This window comes from Anoplophora glabripennis, unplaced genomic scaffold, assembly GCF_000390285.2.
Source record: "Anoplophora glabripennis isolate ALB-LARVAE unplaced genomic scaffold, Agla_2.0 scaffold222, whole genome shotgun sequence".
Classification (NCBI taxonomy): Eukaryota; Metazoa; Arthropoda; class Insecta; order Coleoptera; family Cerambycidae; genus Anoplophora; species Anoplophora glabripennis.
In genome coordinates, this window is record NW_019416366.1 from 589,394 (window position 1) to 609,057 (window position 19,664).

The following is a 19,664-nucleotide window of genomic DNA, read 5'->3' on the forward strand; positions in this document are numbered from 1 at the left end:
CGACCAAAATAAATGCGTTACAGGCACTGGAATGTCGCGAAATGGATGGAGAGTGCATTCTTCATTTTCACGTCCAAGTATTTTTAGTATTTGTTATGAAATCACGTACACATAACTAGATATGTGTTACGACTAACATCATGTATATACGGATACAGCCTGGTTGTCAATTTTGAATTAATTGTTAATTTTAACGAAAGCAGATTAAATTTAATCAAGTTTTAAAATTGGATTATTGTTATAAAAAATGGCCAAGACATAAAACAGTGAATGTATTTATACCAGATTTAATAAATATAGTTTTTTTCACAACATTAGATTGGTATATGTTTTTACTAGATTTGTTAATTTCACTACGATGAGTAATGTACAGTTTAGGGTTGGGTAACATAAACAACAATAACAATAAAATGTTAATAATTTTTAGTGGATATGCCCGCAATTTTATATAAAAAATATATAAATAAAGGAAAATAAATGTTCACAATATGACACAAATAAATTGTGACAGGTAAATATTCATTATTCGCAAGTATTGATAATAACTCTATAATAATCATCAGTGGTCCCTAGTTTTACATTTTTACTGTCAGAACTTTTATGCTATGATAAAATTATGTTATCCCCAGTTTAATTCAAGTTATATTTCCAACATTCTCAACGTTTTTTATTGATCTCGCCGAACAGCACTGCGCCTGCGTCTTTAACAAATCGGATTACTATATATAATTCGAAATTCGAAATTTATTTGATAAGCCGAAAAACAATTATTACTAATCGAGTTTTATTCTAATCCTTGAGTTAATCTTGTTCATTGTTATTTGTAAGTCATTCGTTTATTACTACAACTTTTGTTTATGTAGTCAAAGAAGAACAGATCAATAAAACTTACTCAGGACATCTCAGGATAGTCAACTATTATAAAATGAAAAATTTAAGTCATTGAATATTTAATAAACCATTAAACAGTTAAAAATATTTTCATAAAACGTATCATTTAATTATCGGAAAGCACTCCTCCTATTAAAGTTTCTTATTACAGTACATTTGAAACAATTTAGTCTGACAAAGCGGATGCTAATTGTTGAAAAATCTAATTAATTAGTATGAAAGGCCTTTGAAGTGACTCGTAGATACAGGAAAAGTAAGACTATATTGAAAAAACGTAATAAGTACTTCCCTTTCCTTTAATCAACGTTAAGAAAATTTTCTAAAATTAACCGTGAAGCAGTTGGTGCGAGTAAATTCGACTGGTTCTATTGCATGATAAGGAAATGTGCATTATACTAACCATATACTTGAACATAATAAAATACAGTTCTCCAAGAATACCTACAGGGTGACCTACGATTGTGTTCTGAAGAGAGAAAAACTTTTTTATTTGAAAACTTATGAGACAACGTAATTCTTTATAAAAATTCCTGCTTTTATAAAAATTCCTGCTTGTTCGTGCCACTTTTTTTAAATATTGAAAAGTGCCAAAGAAATATTTTTAGTTCTTTCAAGAAGGTTTTAATGTGTGGTTTCAATTCTTTTACAAAAAAAAGTTACCTTATTTCATATCACTTCAATAATTTCGACCTACGTATAATTCTTATAATTAATAAAAAAATCCGTTGAATTCAGCTCGAAACTTCGAGAAAATTATAAAATTTTACTGAATTTTTCTGTTCAATTATTGGATTATAGATGAGCGATCATAGATATGGAAAATATTGACAAAAATAGTAAAATTAAACGTAATTAAGCAAAGAGAATGTAGTCTTGAACCAAAAGATTAGACATACGTTATTATTGCCTGCATAGTACTTGGTATTGTACAGGGTGATTCACAAACGGTGACCAAAAATGAAACCTCTTATTCTTTGATGAATTAAGGGGTCTTTCATACAAAGTTTTTATCTAGGATGCTTCGTTAAAAAGATACAGGGTGTTAAACTTCAAAAAAGATTTTTAATTTTGTTAAATAATTTAAAAACTAGTAAGTGGAATAATTTGTATTTATGTAAACATTGTCAAAATCTGAGGCCTTTTCCTAAAATTTAGATGCTCCATTGGCGGAGATGCAGGGTATCGTTGGCATATTTTTCTAAATTAAATAGTACGCCACTGCTTTACGGTAACAATCATATTTTTAGATTCGTCTTTCATTTTTCTACAAATTACTATTCTCTTACGTTTTTCAAAAAAAGCCTAATTTTCGAGTAAAACGAACTGAAAACACACTTAGGCTGCGACAGTAACTTTGACATTCTGAGCAGTTAGAAGAAAGAATAAATAATGCTTTTCATCAGATTCAGCAACAGTAAATTTTGAACAAATTACGTTTTTGTTACTAAAAAGATGTCGCGCCTGTGTTCGTGAAAATGGAGGTATAAAATGTGACTAATGACTAATGTTATTAATTTCTTTATTCTAATAAATAACCGAATGATTAGTATTTGTCATGTAATTTAAGTAAATGTGTTTTCAGTTCGTTTTTTAAGTTTAAAATCAGGCTTTTGTTCGAAAAATATAAGAGAATAGTAATTTGTAGAAAATTGAGAGACGAATACAAAAATATCATGATTGTTACCGTAAAGCAGTGGCGTACTATTTTATATAGAAAAATATGCCACCGATGCCCTGTATCTCCGCCACTGGAGCACCTAAATTTTAGGAAAAGGCCTCAGATTTTTGACAATGTTTACATATACATGTGCCCAATTTCAAATTATTTCATTTACTAATTTTTTAAATATTTAAAAAAATTATAAACATTTCTTTAAGTTTAACACCCTGTATCTTTTTAACGAAGCGTCCTAGATAAAAACTTTATACGAAAGAATCCCCTTAAAATTCAGCAAAGAATACGATGTTTCAATTTCGGTCACCGTTTGTGAATCACCCTGTATATTATCTTCTACACAGGTAAATGTTGATAGAAGATCCTTCAAGCGAAAAACAATAAGGATTTTATTTTTACTATTTCAAAATTGCATGTTTTTTTTAATATAAAATACATAAAACAATAAAAATAAAGATACCAAATGAGAGAGATAAAAACATACCAACAAAATTTAAAATCCTCTTAATCTGTAAACATCGATGTTAACAATCACACAACGCCTTAATAAAATAACCATAAACCAATAAGAACAATACTACTGCTCGCAGGTGCAAGAAGCCGATGCTCTTTAATTATGTGTGTGGATTATCTCTAAATTTATGTACGCTATGAATTGACACTTGGTCGCCATATATTTTTTAGTGCCTTTTAAAATATCACAGCATCCTAATGTCATAATTGCGCCATAATAATTATATAGTTTTACTTCAATTAACATTAGGAATGTGGATTTTTAATTTTATTCGTTACAAACGTCTTGCATGTATCTGAAGAGAATAAAAATTTGCAAGTACTAACCACGTAGTGGTAGAGTTGTCTGATGATATCAAATTTTTAGATGTTAACCTATCCTATTGACGTAGTAGAATGAATAAGCTAATTTTTGATTAAGCCAATTTTTAATAAAATTTCCATGAATCTTTAATAGTAATATCTACCTTGACAAAAACGGGATATATTACGGGTATGCAATGTAAAGTATTAACATACCGAAACCTTTATTGAGCGTACTCAAGAAATGGTGGAGTTCGTAATAGACTATTTTGAAAAGGAACGTGAAAATAGAGGGCTACTTCTTGCACGGTCCGTAAAGAGACGGTAGCCGCATAAATCAATCAGCCAATAAAAAACAAATACGTCACGAAATACCTCAGTTTATCTTCGTTCAACCGTCATCTCTTTCTAACCCATTGCATTTCCCATAAGAAAATAAGAGGCAAATTTAAAATTGTCACTTTACTTGTACCACGCTCCTTTTAACATAAAATAATAAATTTAATCAGTTATGATTATGGTTAATTAACAGGTATTTTGAGTCTAAAATGTTACCTTTATATACAAACTGAACCTTTACATTGAAATTTGGAAATAAAAGGATGAAATGTGAAATTGTCTTGAATACACATCAAGTTCGGTCACCATTTTTGACGTTTGGTTACATAATTAACCTAAAATTTGTGTTAATTTTATTACAGATATCAATTAATATCCATAAACTCTAATAAAATGAAGAGGGGAAGTGAATATATAAACAATTTAGACCTATCGTAATATTCTCTTGGCTCCAAAATAAAAAGTTTATATGATGTTATTGTATCTGCTTTTGCCTTTAGTTAAATTTTAAATAACTTACCAAGGTACTTTATAATAGGCTGCAACATAATTTATTTTTGTACTTACCAACTAGTTGATGTTCCGAATTAAAAAATTCCTAAGTTTTTACAAGTAAACTATACAGTAGTTTTTAGCTTTGAGAGTTTTTTTCGGTGTTCGGAGTTAAATGGGCTATGGAGGAATAAAAGGAAAGGAAGACGAGGAAAAGTTAATCGCACAGAACTTTTGACATAACATACAACAAAACTTTGTTTCCTCTTTCATTTTTGTCTAAAACGAATAGTTGCTAAGTTGTCGACGAGAATTCCATGAAAAAAATGAATATTTTTGCTATTTTTTATACTTTTTTGCAATAACAATTAAGCCCACATTTTTTTTTTATTTGCATAGATATATTATCATTTCTGATGTTATTTAGAAGCCGTTAAAGCAAAAATCTCCGATCATATGCGTTTTACCCAACCTGAAACAAGTACCGCCTGGACTAATAAGCTGGATTCAATATCAAAAATTAATTTTCTAAAATATCCTGAAAAAATAACAACCTGGCAACACTGTACCTTTTCGCACTGTAACGTCATTGCAAATTATCGCAAATGGACTAGGTGCGTGACATTTGGAATCTACTCAGAACCCAGCATTTAAAAACCTATATAGACACAAACCACTGTATAATTGTGTATGTTCTACCACACAAACAAATTACGTGACCTCATCAATTAAGGGTTTATTACTGTCGGCCAGCCACTAGTTCCCGACATGTTTTAATTAATTTAGTCTCCATCCGACTCATTGACTGATATATCAGAACGATTTCGTTGCGGTCTCGTGTCTTTCGCGACTTTGCCGTATAATTAAACTTTCCGAACGAATACAGTGCGATTTCGAATCACTTGCCGGGCTAAGTCAATTAAAACGTCGCAGTAAATCTGCACTGCTGCCAGTGATAGTGCTGGAAATCTGGGATTACTGCAGTGATCTACGTCGAATTGAATTGTAAAAAATACAGCCGTCTGCTCTAGATGAGGAATAAGATATATTTCTGCTTCCTTTATCAAGTGGTTTGGAAATGGAATGATCTTTCAGCAGGAAACAATACAGTACGCGCCTAAAGTTTGGAATAAATTTAATAAAAACGAAACAACTTTTTTTGAGAAAAATCCTCGAACAGGTCGATTTTTTAATTTAAAAAAATACATATTTTAGCATAAAAGGCGGTTTTCAACCGTCATTTGTTTTCGAGTAATGACGTCATCGACATTATTTTAAATAGCAACCCCCTATTTTTTTTATTGATTCTGAAAGATCGTTTCATTGTCGATCCACAGTATTAAAATGTTGCCATCTTACATAGGAAATTTTTCGAGTAAATGACGATTGAATGTGAGAAAACGTAAATTTTATTCATTAAAAAAATAATAATTCCTATGTCAAGCAAATACAATTCATAAAGTTTTCTACCTAAATTAAGTGTTCGAATTGCCACCCACCGACTTCTTGACAATACGCAAGTCTGTGTAGAAATTCTTCTTGCACGTTATGAATTATTTCTGGGTTAATTCTGTGTATTTCATCTATAATACAATTTTGGAGTTCTTCTAAATTATGTGAACTATTAACGTACACTTTGAACTTTAAGTGCCCTATAAGAAATAGTCCAGGGGTGTAAGATTTAGGGATCTCGCGGGCCATTCTATCGGTCCTCGTCTGCCGATCCACCTCCTAGGAAAACAATTGTCCAGAAAATCTCCAACAGGGAGCGCATAGTGCGGAGGTGCACCGTCTTACTGGAACCATATGGTGTCATCAGGAATATCAGTGTCATTATCGTTAGGAAAAATTACTGCAAGCGCTGGAACATGGTCATTTTGTAAAAACTCTAAATATCTTTCTCCTATAAGGGTTCCTTCAAAGAAGAAAGGCCCTACTATTCTGTTGCCAACTATTCCAGCCCACACATTTAATTTCTGTGGGTGTTGGGTATGTGTCTCTGCCATCCATTGAGACAAAACGTGGCCTCGTCTGAAAAAAGTATTTGCCGGTGTAAATCTCTATTTACTTGACATAAATCCATCATTCACAAAAGTGTAAGCGGCGGTCGGGATCGTTTTCATTGAGTTCCTGCACAAGTTGAATTTTGTAGGGATGATGTTTTTCCTGCCTCACGATACGTAGCACTGTGGTCTGACTAATTTCATTGTTTAATGCAACCAATCGTGAAGTATTATGAGGATTATCTACCATACTTATCAAAATGTTCTGTTTGTGATCTTTACTAACGCTTGGACGTCCAGGTTTTGGAATATCTACAACATTGCCAATTTCTCTAATTTATATTCTTACTGACTATTGATTGGCTGATACGGCGATCTGGATGTTTTTCATTATATAAATCGCAAACTTTCTGCTGCTTTCTAGTCTTATCCCCGCATCCGATAAGAATCAAAATTTCAATTCTTTGTGTGACAGTTAAATGTGCCATAATACTTTAAATTCAACAATAATTTTTATATCGCTTACAATACTTAGAAAGTTGGTATGACAGTGACACTTTGTAAAGACGTTTTTGCTTTATTTTAATTGATTTGGGTTTTCTAACATTCAATCGTCATTTACTCGAAAACTTTCCTATGTAAGATGGCAACATTTTAATACTGTCGGATCGATAATGAATCTTTCAGAATCAAGAAAAAAAAAATAGAGGGTTGCTATTTAAAAAAAATGCCGATGACGTCATTACTTGAAAACAAATGACGGTTGAAAATCGCCTTTTATGCTAAAATATGTATTTTTAAAATTAAAAATCGACCTGTTCGAGGATTTTTCCCAAAAAAAAATTTGTTTCGCTTTTACTGAATTTATTCCATACTTTAGGCGCGTACTTTTTATATTTTATAAAAGAAAATCAATTCTAAATTTTACACGACGTTTTCTTTAAATGGTGCCGTTTCTGTAACTTTTAACAAATGGTTTCTAAGAAAGAAAAACTGAATAAGGGACACTGAAATATTCACCATCAGGAAATTTCACTATTTTTATATTAACAATACTGTTATGTATTGTTAAGTTGCTAAGTTGGCAATGCCAACAGTGAACTGTGATGTGAATGATGCATTGATTTTAGTCACAATAAACCACCAATGCAAGGTTCTCACTGATAAATCATAAGCTTGAATTGAACGTCTATCGGAATCAGAAGATCGATTGAATGCTTGTGCGCGAAAATCGAAAATTAAAATATGGCGAAATACGTGGTAGCAGTTTTAGGAAAACTTTTTGAAAATGCCATTTAAAAAAATGTTAGACCCTGTTCTTACTTTACCGGCAAATTTTTAATTGGAATTTAAAAGTACTATACAGGAACAGCTCTTAAAAAATATAAACGTTCTTAGCGTTTGACTTGTACCTAATTTTGAAGACAGTTTAATACTGAAATAATCAATTTTTAATATTAAAAATATGTTTTTGGTTTTTCCTTCATTATTTTATCTCCACAGGGGGAAATCATTCCATTTCCAAAGAAATTTTAAAATAGGTTATACCGTGTGTTGAAATAAAAAAGACATCGCCCATGTTTCAAGAATAGTTCCCATAGGTCCCAGAACGCTGAGAAAAAAGTTGTTGGTAAAATTGGCCAAGTGAATTATTTTTGAGTTCCTCAGTTAATCACAAGATAACGCTGTAAGCATGGTCAGTTACAAAAACTACGGCAGCGTATGTTTATTAAACAAACCACAATTAATGTTTAATTTACTAATCTCCTGTATATTTGTGGGTATTTAATTCTTTTAGACACGCTGTATGTTTAACAATTTTGCTTTTATCACCTTTTTACCTAATCAGCGAAACAGATCACTCTAATTAATATTTTTCAAGATAATGCGGAAAATTCGTAAGTTTTCCAAAAACTACTTTTTCGGAACAAGGTTTTATATAATAAAATCAAAATTAAAAGTTTATTTCCAACAAGTTCATAATAAGTTTCCAAATTTTAAAAATTTTTGCAGTTGTATACATATAATAGTTGCTTACATGTCGTCGACACTGTATGTTTAGGATAAAATATGAAATGCATTCAAAATCTTTTGTTTCGATCTATGACATACTGTAGAGATAGGCAATCCTCTCTTGAANTTGCTTACATGTCGTCGACACTGTATGTTTAGGATAAAATATGAAATGCATTCAAAATCTTTGGTTTCGATCTATGACATACTGTAGAGATAGGCAATCCTCTCTTGAAACTGTGTTACTATGTGAGATCATCAAGACATATTGTTGCAAGATCATTTATAAATATAAGAAACGGAAATGGGCTCAAGTTTGAGCCTTGTGGTATCCCAGAATTGACATATTCTATGTATATTCTACTTTCATACTCAATAAATGATCTCCTGCATAATATAATTAAGATTTAAGAAGATATCAATTACTTTCGGAAAACCAAAGTCACAAGCATTGTTATCAACGTTCCTCCTCTCCTCCAATCCTTATCTGACGAGTTACATTTAAAATGTTAAATGAAGTGAAGTAAAACATACTTAAAATTACAATGAAAATATTTTGACCCACCCTATCACACTTGTGGCGAACTGAGAAACTCTAAATTAATTTCCAGAGACTTCTATTGGCCGTTATTACTATTTGTTTTTCTCAACGCTCAGCGATAAACTATTCTTGACATATCCATTCTTATTTGGACACCCAATACATTTTCTACAATTTAACAGCTACGCAAACCGAAATAGGCATATCTAAATATAATTGTTGTAAGATGTCCTCACACAGTCTGATATCGCTTCCGCCTCAACTGGAAATGACACCCCGTTCGCTACCGCTACTCTCAAAAAAGCCCAACGGCACGCAAAACACCGGAACTCGCTCGAAAACTAGCGACGGGGCCATCCGCGAAGATAGCAGCGAATCGGTTAATGCGAATCTGAGTGCCTCCAGTGTAAAGCTTGGCAGCCAAGCTAGGACTTTATTAAAGTTGTCCGAAACGTCGTTTTTGCTGAGGGAGGAGCAGCCCCTTAATTTAAGAATTTTGCTGCGCTCCCCCAATAAATCAGTTTCTTCTAAACCCAAAAAGCAGGTAAATTTTTACTTTACCCATGTACTCTACTCTTCTATGCATGTTCATTGCCCATTTTTGCTCTGTATTCACACATGATTACAAACCATGTGATCGGTAATTTTGTTTGGAACATTAATTTTATTTCCTTCGTGTGGGCAATTAAATTTCGGTACCTAATAATTAAAAAAAAACGATAAAATCAAGATTACATTAAAACACAACATTTTGTTTCACCGGCTGTGATTGGTGTAATTTTCACGAGATTCTATTCAACCAATCAGCGATCGCGTTATCTCGAGCGTAGCCGTAACGGTTTGCCATTGTTCATTGTAAACGAATCATTAATATTGGTGATGCCAAGATTTAGGGGGTTTTTCTTAACAGAGCCAGGCCTGCAATGTTGGTTGCCTAAGCACAGCGATCACGTGAGTTGTAAATATTTACGCGGGCCTTGTACTTTTATATGGCAAATATTGAACGAAACGTTGCACTGGATATTATGAAGGCTCCGGGTGTAAATTCCGGTTTTCCGAAATTAGTTGAAGATATATAAAAACTCCTAGCAATAAAATTTAATGAGTTTCATAGGCGTCCCTAAAAAAGTTTTCTGCTAAAGGTAAAAAATAAACATAATTTGTATATAATGTGCAGAAAATTTTTGTTACCTATATGTTCATTTGGCCAACAACATATTTTAATTTATTTATGTCCTCAATTTTCTTTATATAAATTTACAAATTGTCCGCCGAATTATGTCTCTCGTCATGTCATCGATATTTTAAAATTTTTGTTTTCGCTTCCTCTACGCAATGATCTATAACATCTTGTTTAATAAACTGAAACTTTAGTTAATATGTGAATTCTATTTATAATTTCATTATCTGATTTTTCATTTTCTTCGTTTTTTAAGCAATCGTAAACATTGAGCATGTAAATCTTTATTTTTAAATTCTAAATCTGTTTCATCAACAACCGGTTCTTCTAATTCAATATTGTCTGGCGGTATTTCGTTTTGTTCTGTTTCAAAATGTCTCCAAAATGCCATGTTGTAATAATATTAATAAACAAAATACTCACAAAAGCTCTTATTCGCAATTGTAATATGAATGATGAATAGAAGATGCCTATAATAAATTAAAATTATCTGAATCGCACCAAATTCCGCATTGCTGCACTGCACTGCTAGGTAATTTGTCGACAACTGAAATTTATGGCCAGTCGCTCAGTGCGACTGTGTGTGTGCGGCGTTTGCCCGCGCTTTCTTCAACTGGGCGACCAGATCTGTATATGGGTATGGCTAGATAAATATGGGAACAAGTTTTTCAAATATTTCACTACCGAGTTTCTGCATAGCGATCGAGCCTGGTACATACTGCCTGGCTCTTTGGTCTTCAATTGAGATCGGAGAGACTATACACACTAAGCGCTCTAAATCATAAATCAGCAGCAGCGGACCTTACTAACTTTCTTTTGGAAAACTAGTAAGTCCTTGACCCTATAAAATATTATTTTGTACTCATTTCCACACCACCCGGCGGTATTCTTCTATTTATAATTATTTTGTAAACTTCTAATCACGCATAGCGAGTTGGTAGAACAACAGTTTAGATACTAGATACTAAGAATAGATCTATTCTTTTAATACTCGTATTTTTGATACTAATTTACGGTTAATTCAACAGTATGATCTGTTATTTCAGTAACATTCTGTCGAGATGTAGATCAGCAGTATGATCTGTTCCCCTTTATTAAGTATGTATGTTTATTAAGTATTTATATCTAAAATATTACTACTTATCAACTGTGCAAATCAACGGTATGTGATGATGTTTTAATAACCATTTTCAATTATGCAGATCAACAGAATATGTTCTTTTAGTAACCATTTTTCGAAGGTATAGATCAACAGTGTTATCTCCTGTTTTACTGTCTATTTATTTTTACATAGATCAACAGAATGATCTGTTATTTTAGTATTTATTCTTAGACAGTGTAGATCAGCAGCATGATCTATATTATATTTATATTTATTTATTATTTATAACTGTTCTATTATTATTTATTAATTGTGCAGATCAACGGTATAATCTGTTCCTCTGTCTTGTTTATAATAATTATTTTCATCACAGATAAACAGTATGATATATTCTTATAATGTATGCTTTGTTATTCATTTTTGCTTTGGTATTTAGATTAGCAGTATGACCTATTCTTTTATTATTTTTAATCACTTTTCGATGGGACAGATTATTTTACTGTATGATTATCATCCTTATTTTACTGACTGACTGATGACTATTATTTCATGTAGATCAACAGTATGAGATGTATTATTTAATTTTATTATTATGTTTATATTGTAATTAATTAACAATGGTGCAGATCAAGAATATGATTTGTTATTTTCATATACAGGTCAGCAGTATGATCTATTAATTTATTACTATTTATGTTTTTTTTTCTAATTTTTTGGCAATGATGCAGGTTATCAGTATGTTTCTTATTGTTATTATTATTTTTAATTATTCTTCAATGGTTATAATACTTTTAACTTAGGTAATTTTATAATGTGCAGGGTGATTCAGAAATAATAAATTTTAAGGGAAAATGGGGAAAAATGTGTAGAATATGAATACGCTATTAAAAAATTTTCACATATTTACACTTAAAAAAATATATTTCCTAATCATTTTATAAACTCCTTTTCGGACCGCTGCTGACCGCTGATCTACAAAGGTTTCTGGAGAGTGAATCTTGACCTACCTTCCTAATACGTGGTTAAAATTAATAGCATTGTCATTGAATTACCCTGTATTCCGGACAAATTAAACTCAGATATACCAGTTTCACAATTTTTTTATTATTAGTTATAGCTTGTATTAAAAAAGTGAAACAATTATAATGTCAGTGGATATAGCAACAATTTAAAAATTTTCTACCGGAAAAATTGTATTTTCTACTCATTTCCACATCACCTGTTGGTAGAGATAAAGCGCGTGCGCGTTTTTATACACTTGTAGATACTTTTATAAGAAGCACCTGAAATTAAATAAATTCTCAAAAACACTTTTATATACAGCCTCTGATAACGAGATCAATTCTTGTGGAGGTTCTAAAATTAACTCAACTTTTATTTTAAAATAAAAAATGACTTGTTGGGTCAATTTTTTAACAATTCACTCCGTATAAAGTTACAGCGACAAGATTTTATTAGAACGCATTGTATCCTATACAATTTTTTTCAAAGTTCGACTTACCAATGTTTATGAATAACCTTATCTCTAAAAAGATATTAAATAACTGTAAGTTAGTATTTAGGTCTCAAACAAATAAATGATTATTTCTCCACACTTCTTGAATTTATAAGAAGTCCGCGATGAACTTTTTGTGGATTTTGAATAACGATCTTTTAGCAAGCGTGTGCAGCAAATTTAGGAACTTTGTGGGTCTGTAAATGAACTGATATGACTTTTTCTTTTATAGCTACATGGTTTCGATTGTTCTAAAGACCTAAGGGACTTTTTTCAACAGTACTTAGTGAGTTTTCGTTTACCCTGTACATGTCCTGCATGTCTTATTTTGTGTTAAGTGTAATATTTTGGATGACTTTTATAATTACGTATCATTCACCTTATACAGTAGCTTGCAGGCATTCAAAGCCAATATTGAGTCTAGAACGACGAATTCTTGGATAATTTTGCTGCTGTGAAATTATCAAAGTGTTTTGTGGTTCTGGATTTGCCTTGTTTTGATTTTTCCTTTCTTAGCAAATAATACAGGATCATCACTCATGTCAGTCTCATGTAGATTTGAAGTTTACTGTAGATTTGGTGTATTATAGATTTATTATTCTCCATAAATGTTATTTTTAATATAACTCTGTAACAGATTAATAAATTAATCTTAGTGTAAACAAAATAATTTAACATATTTTCTTTCTGTGACCTAACTACTAACTTATTAGAGCTTACTTATATATTTACATTTCTTTTTTAATATAAACTGAAAACATATGTAACTTCTTCTATTTTAAATCATGTGGGCGAGGTATTTATTTGTTTATAATATTTTTCTTTCGCGAAATTAAAACAATCCTACACGTTAGTTCTTTTCTATTTTAAAACTCCAGATTACAGATACAAACGTTTTAAATATTTCCATAAATATGTTCATAGACCTCATTAAAATGACTGTTAAAAACGTGTATAAAAAACCACTGCGCATGCGCATTCCATCATTTTGTCCTTGACATCATTTTTACGTACGTAAACTTTGTAAATAGTAGTTCCCTTCTCTTTGTACCAGCTGAAAATTAAATAAAACAAACGATTGTCGTTAAAACATCGCATCGATTTTCTCGGGTATATTCAAAAAGTTAAGTTAATTGTATTGTGTTCGTTTCGTTGAGAACTAATAAATTAATTTATGTGCTTCAATGACCATTTAAAATTGTTGCAGTGGATGTTTTAATTGACTCGATTATTTAATTTACCATGTCGTTTGGAGATATGCATGTTTACTGAAAGTGTTCATAATATTGTTGGTTGTTCAAACACATTCCTTAGTGTTGAGTATGACGGAATAATTCATGTGAAAAATTTATGCTACATACAAACTAAATATCATAGTTTCCAAATAAAATTGTTAATATTTCGCGAGATGTCTTCCAAATAAAATTGTAAATGGCAACAAATTACGGGAAAAATTAAATGAATATTGCTGGAAAGGTAAAAAAGTGGAAAAAAAATCGTAAAAATATACAGCGTTTCATTATAATAATTTCAATGGTGTTTCTTCAAAAAAAAAGATACCATTAAATAAAGAATTTGTTCACATTTTGTGATATGAGTCGACAATTATCGGGAAAATATTTTTTTTGTGTAGAGTCATTCTTGTATGTTTTGATAACAAAGATGGTAATTCTTTAGAATATTTTAGAACAAAAGACCATCCTATGGACTTATGTTTTAAACGAAATAGTTTTTAAAACACATAGTGTTAAAGTTTTTGATAAATCACACCTCACGCATATATCCCTGAAGATATTTGATGTAAATTAATGAACTTTCTCTATCTAAATACCTCCGACTTTTGAAGTCACTGGGTATTTTGGAAATTCTATGATTCTAAAATTGTCTTACTACACAGAAATCTAAAATAACTCTAAAATTGTTAATTTCACAATAAAAAATAGTTAAAGGATTTTTTTTGTAAATATAATATAATTTTAAATACAATACAGCCATTAAGAATCCAAAAAAATCATTGACGTAAAAATTTCGATACATTTTTTGTAATTTGACTGAATTTTCTGAATTTTGAAAAAACTATCAGAATTATAATCTTCTATTTATTCAACTGTAAGTATATCAAATTTATTTTTATGCTAAAAAAACTTCTTTCTCTGAAAAATACAGTTATGAATCAAATGAACTGATTAAATTTGCAAAGAACTTGTTGGCATAAAAATTTTAAGGTTCTTCTTCTCTTTCGTAGTATCTCTGCCATCAAATATCGTTGTATACAAATTTAGTAAACTTATACCTTTATTTAGTGTAGTCACCACTCGACGATCTACGAATATATTCAAATAATTTTATAGAAAATTGTGCTGAAACTATTTTCCTTAAAATGACACATAATCAGTCTATTTAATGTCGAAACATATTTAAGAACCACCCTGTATATTAACCTTACTGTAGGTGATAATAATGTCAAATTAAAAAATGTGTGACACAACATTTAAATGTTTCAGTACATTTAAGGGTATTCATAAAAGCATTCAATTTTAACAAAATTTTTATAGAATGAATGAATGAATGAATGAATGAATGAAATGAGAGTAAAATTTAAAAATTTGCGAGCTTTCTGTTGTATGCGAAAAAACAAAAAATCAATGCTGTAAACATTTATGAAGTAGTTCATTGGGCATAATGAACTTTACTAGAAGTCCGTGATACAGGGTGTGCCCGAATAGACGAATCAACTCTTACAAAACACAAAAAATGATGTTGAATAATGGAATTTAGCTCTGGTTGTTTGTGAAATAAAATGCGACGTAATTAAAAATCCGTAGCGTTGGAAATTAAAAACAATCGAATTTAATTCACCAGTAAAGTACTATTTCTGTACTATATACACAAAATGTTAACAAAGTTTCTCAAATTAAAATATTTATTTATTTTATACCTTGATTTTCTTTTATGGATTTCCGATTTTTCTCCAATAATATACCTTTATTCACGACTATTGTATAATGTACCCATTATACGTCTGTTTGCTCGACCTTATTAATACCCATTAATCACGGCAGTGATTAATGAGTCATTAATCACTACTGTCAGATGCTTCCTTGATTTAGCTATAATATTATATTGTTCTGCTACAAACAGTCGGTTTTTTAAATTTTATCGTGTAAACCACTAAATATTTTCAATTCAGTGCTGTACATATAAAAAAAAAATTAAAAAAGTGAATTTTCCTAGACCAGATTCGAACCCGGGACCAGCGGTTGGAAGGGAAGGAGCATCTACACTTAGCCATCAGCGACTTCGTTTGTGCGTGTCGTATATCTGTTGCTTAACATACCATGTTTTTCGAAACATTTCATAAATCTAAGTGGCTTTTAAAACAAAACAAATTTGACTCAAACCTGTCAACATTATTGTTTGTGTGCATAGATTTCTCAGTGTTTTGATATTTTGTGTTAAATTGTGTTAAAAAACGAACTAAAAACAAAAAAAACTTCAACAAAAATATTTAGTAGTCGTGGATAAAGTATAGTATTCTACTCCTGTATAATGGCTATTATCCACTCGGTGATTTAGGCCACTCGCCTGCTGCTCGTGGCCGTAAACTTCACCTCGTGAATAATACCCATCATTATACGCTCGTTGAATAATATACTATTTCTGTACGAGATAAAGCAAAACATTAAAAAAAGATTTTCCGAACGAAATATACCTGCTTTGAGAAAAATCCGAAAAACTTTTCATATTTGCATTTTGTCATATTTCATACAAAAATAACTCTATTGGTGAGAAAAATCAGATTTTTCTAAATTTCTAAAGCTTACTGGATTTTAGAAAAGCAATGCTGAATCCTAAATGGCCATTTTTTAACACCAACTTTTTTCTCCTTTGTCGTTTTAGCTTTCCTGAGACACACTGTATATTAAAAATAGTGTTTCACGTAGTACAGCGCAAATTTTTATTATAACCAAGATATAAAGATGGATATAAAAATCGCATATACAGGGTGATTCAGAACTTATCCAAAAAAAAAATTCTGGATGTACAGGGAACCCTTATAAATACAATTTTGTAAAGAAAAAATCAAAAAGGTCAGTTCGAAATTGATTTAAAAATACACTTCTGCACGGCACTGGAAACTGGTCCACTGTAAAACCTGACCTCGCACAATGCGACCGGTATGGCGGCGTGATAAAAACGGACAAAAACTTTCGCAATGAAAGAAATATGTAAATAGAATTTTATCGCACCTATTTTATATCGGCAAATTCAAATGCATTTGCCTTTATTAATTATTAATAAAATTAATTTGTGTTTTTAAATAATAAAATCATTTGACATACCCGATGCTGCAACAGCAATTGTTCAAAATTTTATCCACTCACGTGTAAACACATTCGGGTCCGTCTTACTCACTTTCTACGAACTAACACAAAAGATGTCTTGCTTCACCATAACACAAATACTTCACCATAATACAAATATTGTCTTGCTTCACCATAAATTAAAACCATTATATCCATCAACTCTGAGTTGCTATACACGCAAGCCATTTTTGACACTAACTACTAAAAAACTGATGTAAATACCACAGATAACAGGTAAAAACTACCTCAACGAAGGATTTCAGTATTAGCAGTCACATGGCTCTCCACGCGTATTGCGAATGACGCTAGAGATTACAGTTGTCCAGCTATGTAGTGGTTTAATGTGCTATAACTTCAATAACTTTTTTCTCAGAATCTATAAGGATTTTACAAATTTTTTTTTTACAATATTGACTCCATTTCTCATGCCGCATCTATTCCCAAATTTTTTTGGATAAGTTGTGAATCACCCTGTATATTGAAAACCACCCAAGTTAGTAGCCAGGATTTGTTTGTACATCTATAGACAAAAGAGAACTTTATTTTTTCTTTAGCCCTTTTAAACATATTGGGTCTAAACTTTTTTTTCTGCACAACGGTACCACAAATCTAAACACGACAAAAGGTCACGAGGCACCTATATTAGTTTTTCTGTCACCGTTTAGTCACCTTATCCCTCAATCCCAACCAACCCTGCCCTTATTTCACGAATTTCCTCCATATTTTCGATGATTTCTAACGTTCATTTTGACGGCAGGGTCAGCCCAGAGGATATCCGCCCCCCTCGAACGCGATGCTCTTCGACGACGATCCCGGCATCATGTCGGAAGTGGAGACCAGCTCGACGGGCTTCCGGAGGGGCGGCAAACAGCGTAGTTCGCTTCCTGTCGTGCGGACCCCCAGCAAAACGCTAGAACGACCATTAGGTGAGCAGATTCCTATGAAATCCACTGTTAGTTAATACTATTGTATACACTGTAAAAAAAATTCACTCAAATTCACTCAATTTTACTCAATAGTGAGTGAATTTTACTCAAATCCGAGTTTTTGCTACCAAGTGAGTGACTCTATTCTGAGGGACTCAATATATTAATGTTTTTAATTATTGTAGTCAAACCACTGCATTTACACATAGTTTTCACCAAATAACCGGATTAACGGACACTTCTCCAGCACTACACGCCGTACACCACGCCACGATATGACCTAATGGGGACGATGGGAATAGACAAAGACAACGCACGACAACCATAGAATGCTGTAGGGTCACTCAATAATGAGGATATTTATTCCGATTTAGTGCATCAAATACCAGTTTATCTGCAGAATTTATTTAACTATATTGGAGTGAAAGTACTCAGTTTTAGTTCAAATATTATCACAAACGAGTAAAATAATCAAAATGCCCAATATTGGGTGAAAATGTACTCAATAATTTCACTCAATGGATTTACCCCGTACCTTTATTACTTCCATTCACACCGATTTTTTTACAGTGTATTATCTTCAGCATTATGTGATATTAAGTAGTTGGTAATTCAAAATAATCAACAAGTTTTTGTGATGAATTAGTCTTAGATCTAGAGCTTTATTTTTCTGAAGAAGAAACAGTATATTTTTTCAAATCCCAATGTTTACAACTTATTACGCTATATTCTTTAACACGTGATTGTGACATCAATGTCGTGATATTAATTATTTGTTATAATCTGATATTTATATTGTATCCTTCTGGTTTCGCATGAAGAAATTTTCGTACCACTTCAAAAGCTACAAATTTAAAAAAAATGTTGACGATATGTCCCGTTCATGTTTCAAAAAAACTTATGTGCATGTTCCTCGTGGGAAAATAATAGGGGTAGGTTCATGTAATTTTTTTTTTCTTAGACGCCTTGTTTTCGAGATACAGTGCGTTGAAGTTGTTACTATCTAAGTGGTTTTCCTTAATTATCTTTAATTAGGCTAAAGATGAAAATGTCAAAATTTGTAGACGAGTAAACATCAACTGTGCGTTAAGAATAATGTGTAAACGGTTTCTTTCTGAAAAGCAGTGTCGCCGATACAGGTAATTGAAGGGGTACAATCGAAGAAAATAAATAAATATGTTAAAAGTCAATATTTATTACATTTCTAAACGGTTCTGTAAACTCTAAAGGATATTACAAAAAAATTATACTTGTCGAAATTTGGTAGCATGTACCATTTTCGAGAAAAATTAAGTTTCATTTTTTTTCTTCACATAAAGCGGCACAAGTACATTAACAATATATTAAATTGAAAGAGGATCTTCCCATTGATCAAGGCATTTAGCTACTAACAGTATTTATTTACATTTATGATTATAATTTTATCACATGAAACAGTTAAATTGTAAAACATTTTATTAACTAAAAAAAAATTAAAATTTATTTTAAGTTTCAGTTTGTTGTAAACTAACATTTAAAAAAGTAAAACAAAATAAACAGATTATGGTAATTAATTATCTATTATTAACTAATTTTAGATTTTGTAAACTACTACACTACCATTACTAAAATAAACAATTGTTGAATGGACTGAATTGTTGATGGACATGAATGCTTAAAAAAAGTGATAAGAACAGAAAAATATTAGGAAACAGACAGAACAAAACAGCTGCACAATTAAATAAATGTGCAAACTCGAAATACGACAGTAGATACTGAAATTGTCCCCCATTTCCTTCTATGCAACTTCATTTTTCTCGAAAATGGTACATGCTACCGAATTTC

At 31.3% G+C, this 19,664-nt stretch overlaps 1 protein-coding gene across 1 annotated transcript in view; it reads left to right on the top strand.

Moving 5' to 3' along the window:
• Positions 1–19,664, top strand: part of LOC108907297 (coiled-coil domain-containing protein AGAP005037) — a 104,360-nt gene that overhangs the window by 81,756 nt on the left and 2,940 nt on the right. The window contains exons 3-4 of the mRNA XM_023454280.1: positions 12,780–12,833; positions 17,672–17,840. Of these exons, the coding sequence (XP_023310048.1) occupies positions 12,780–12,833; positions 17,672–17,840 (223 nt within the window). The remainder of the gene's footprint in view (positions 1–12,779; positions 12,834–17,671; positions 17,841–19,664) is intronic.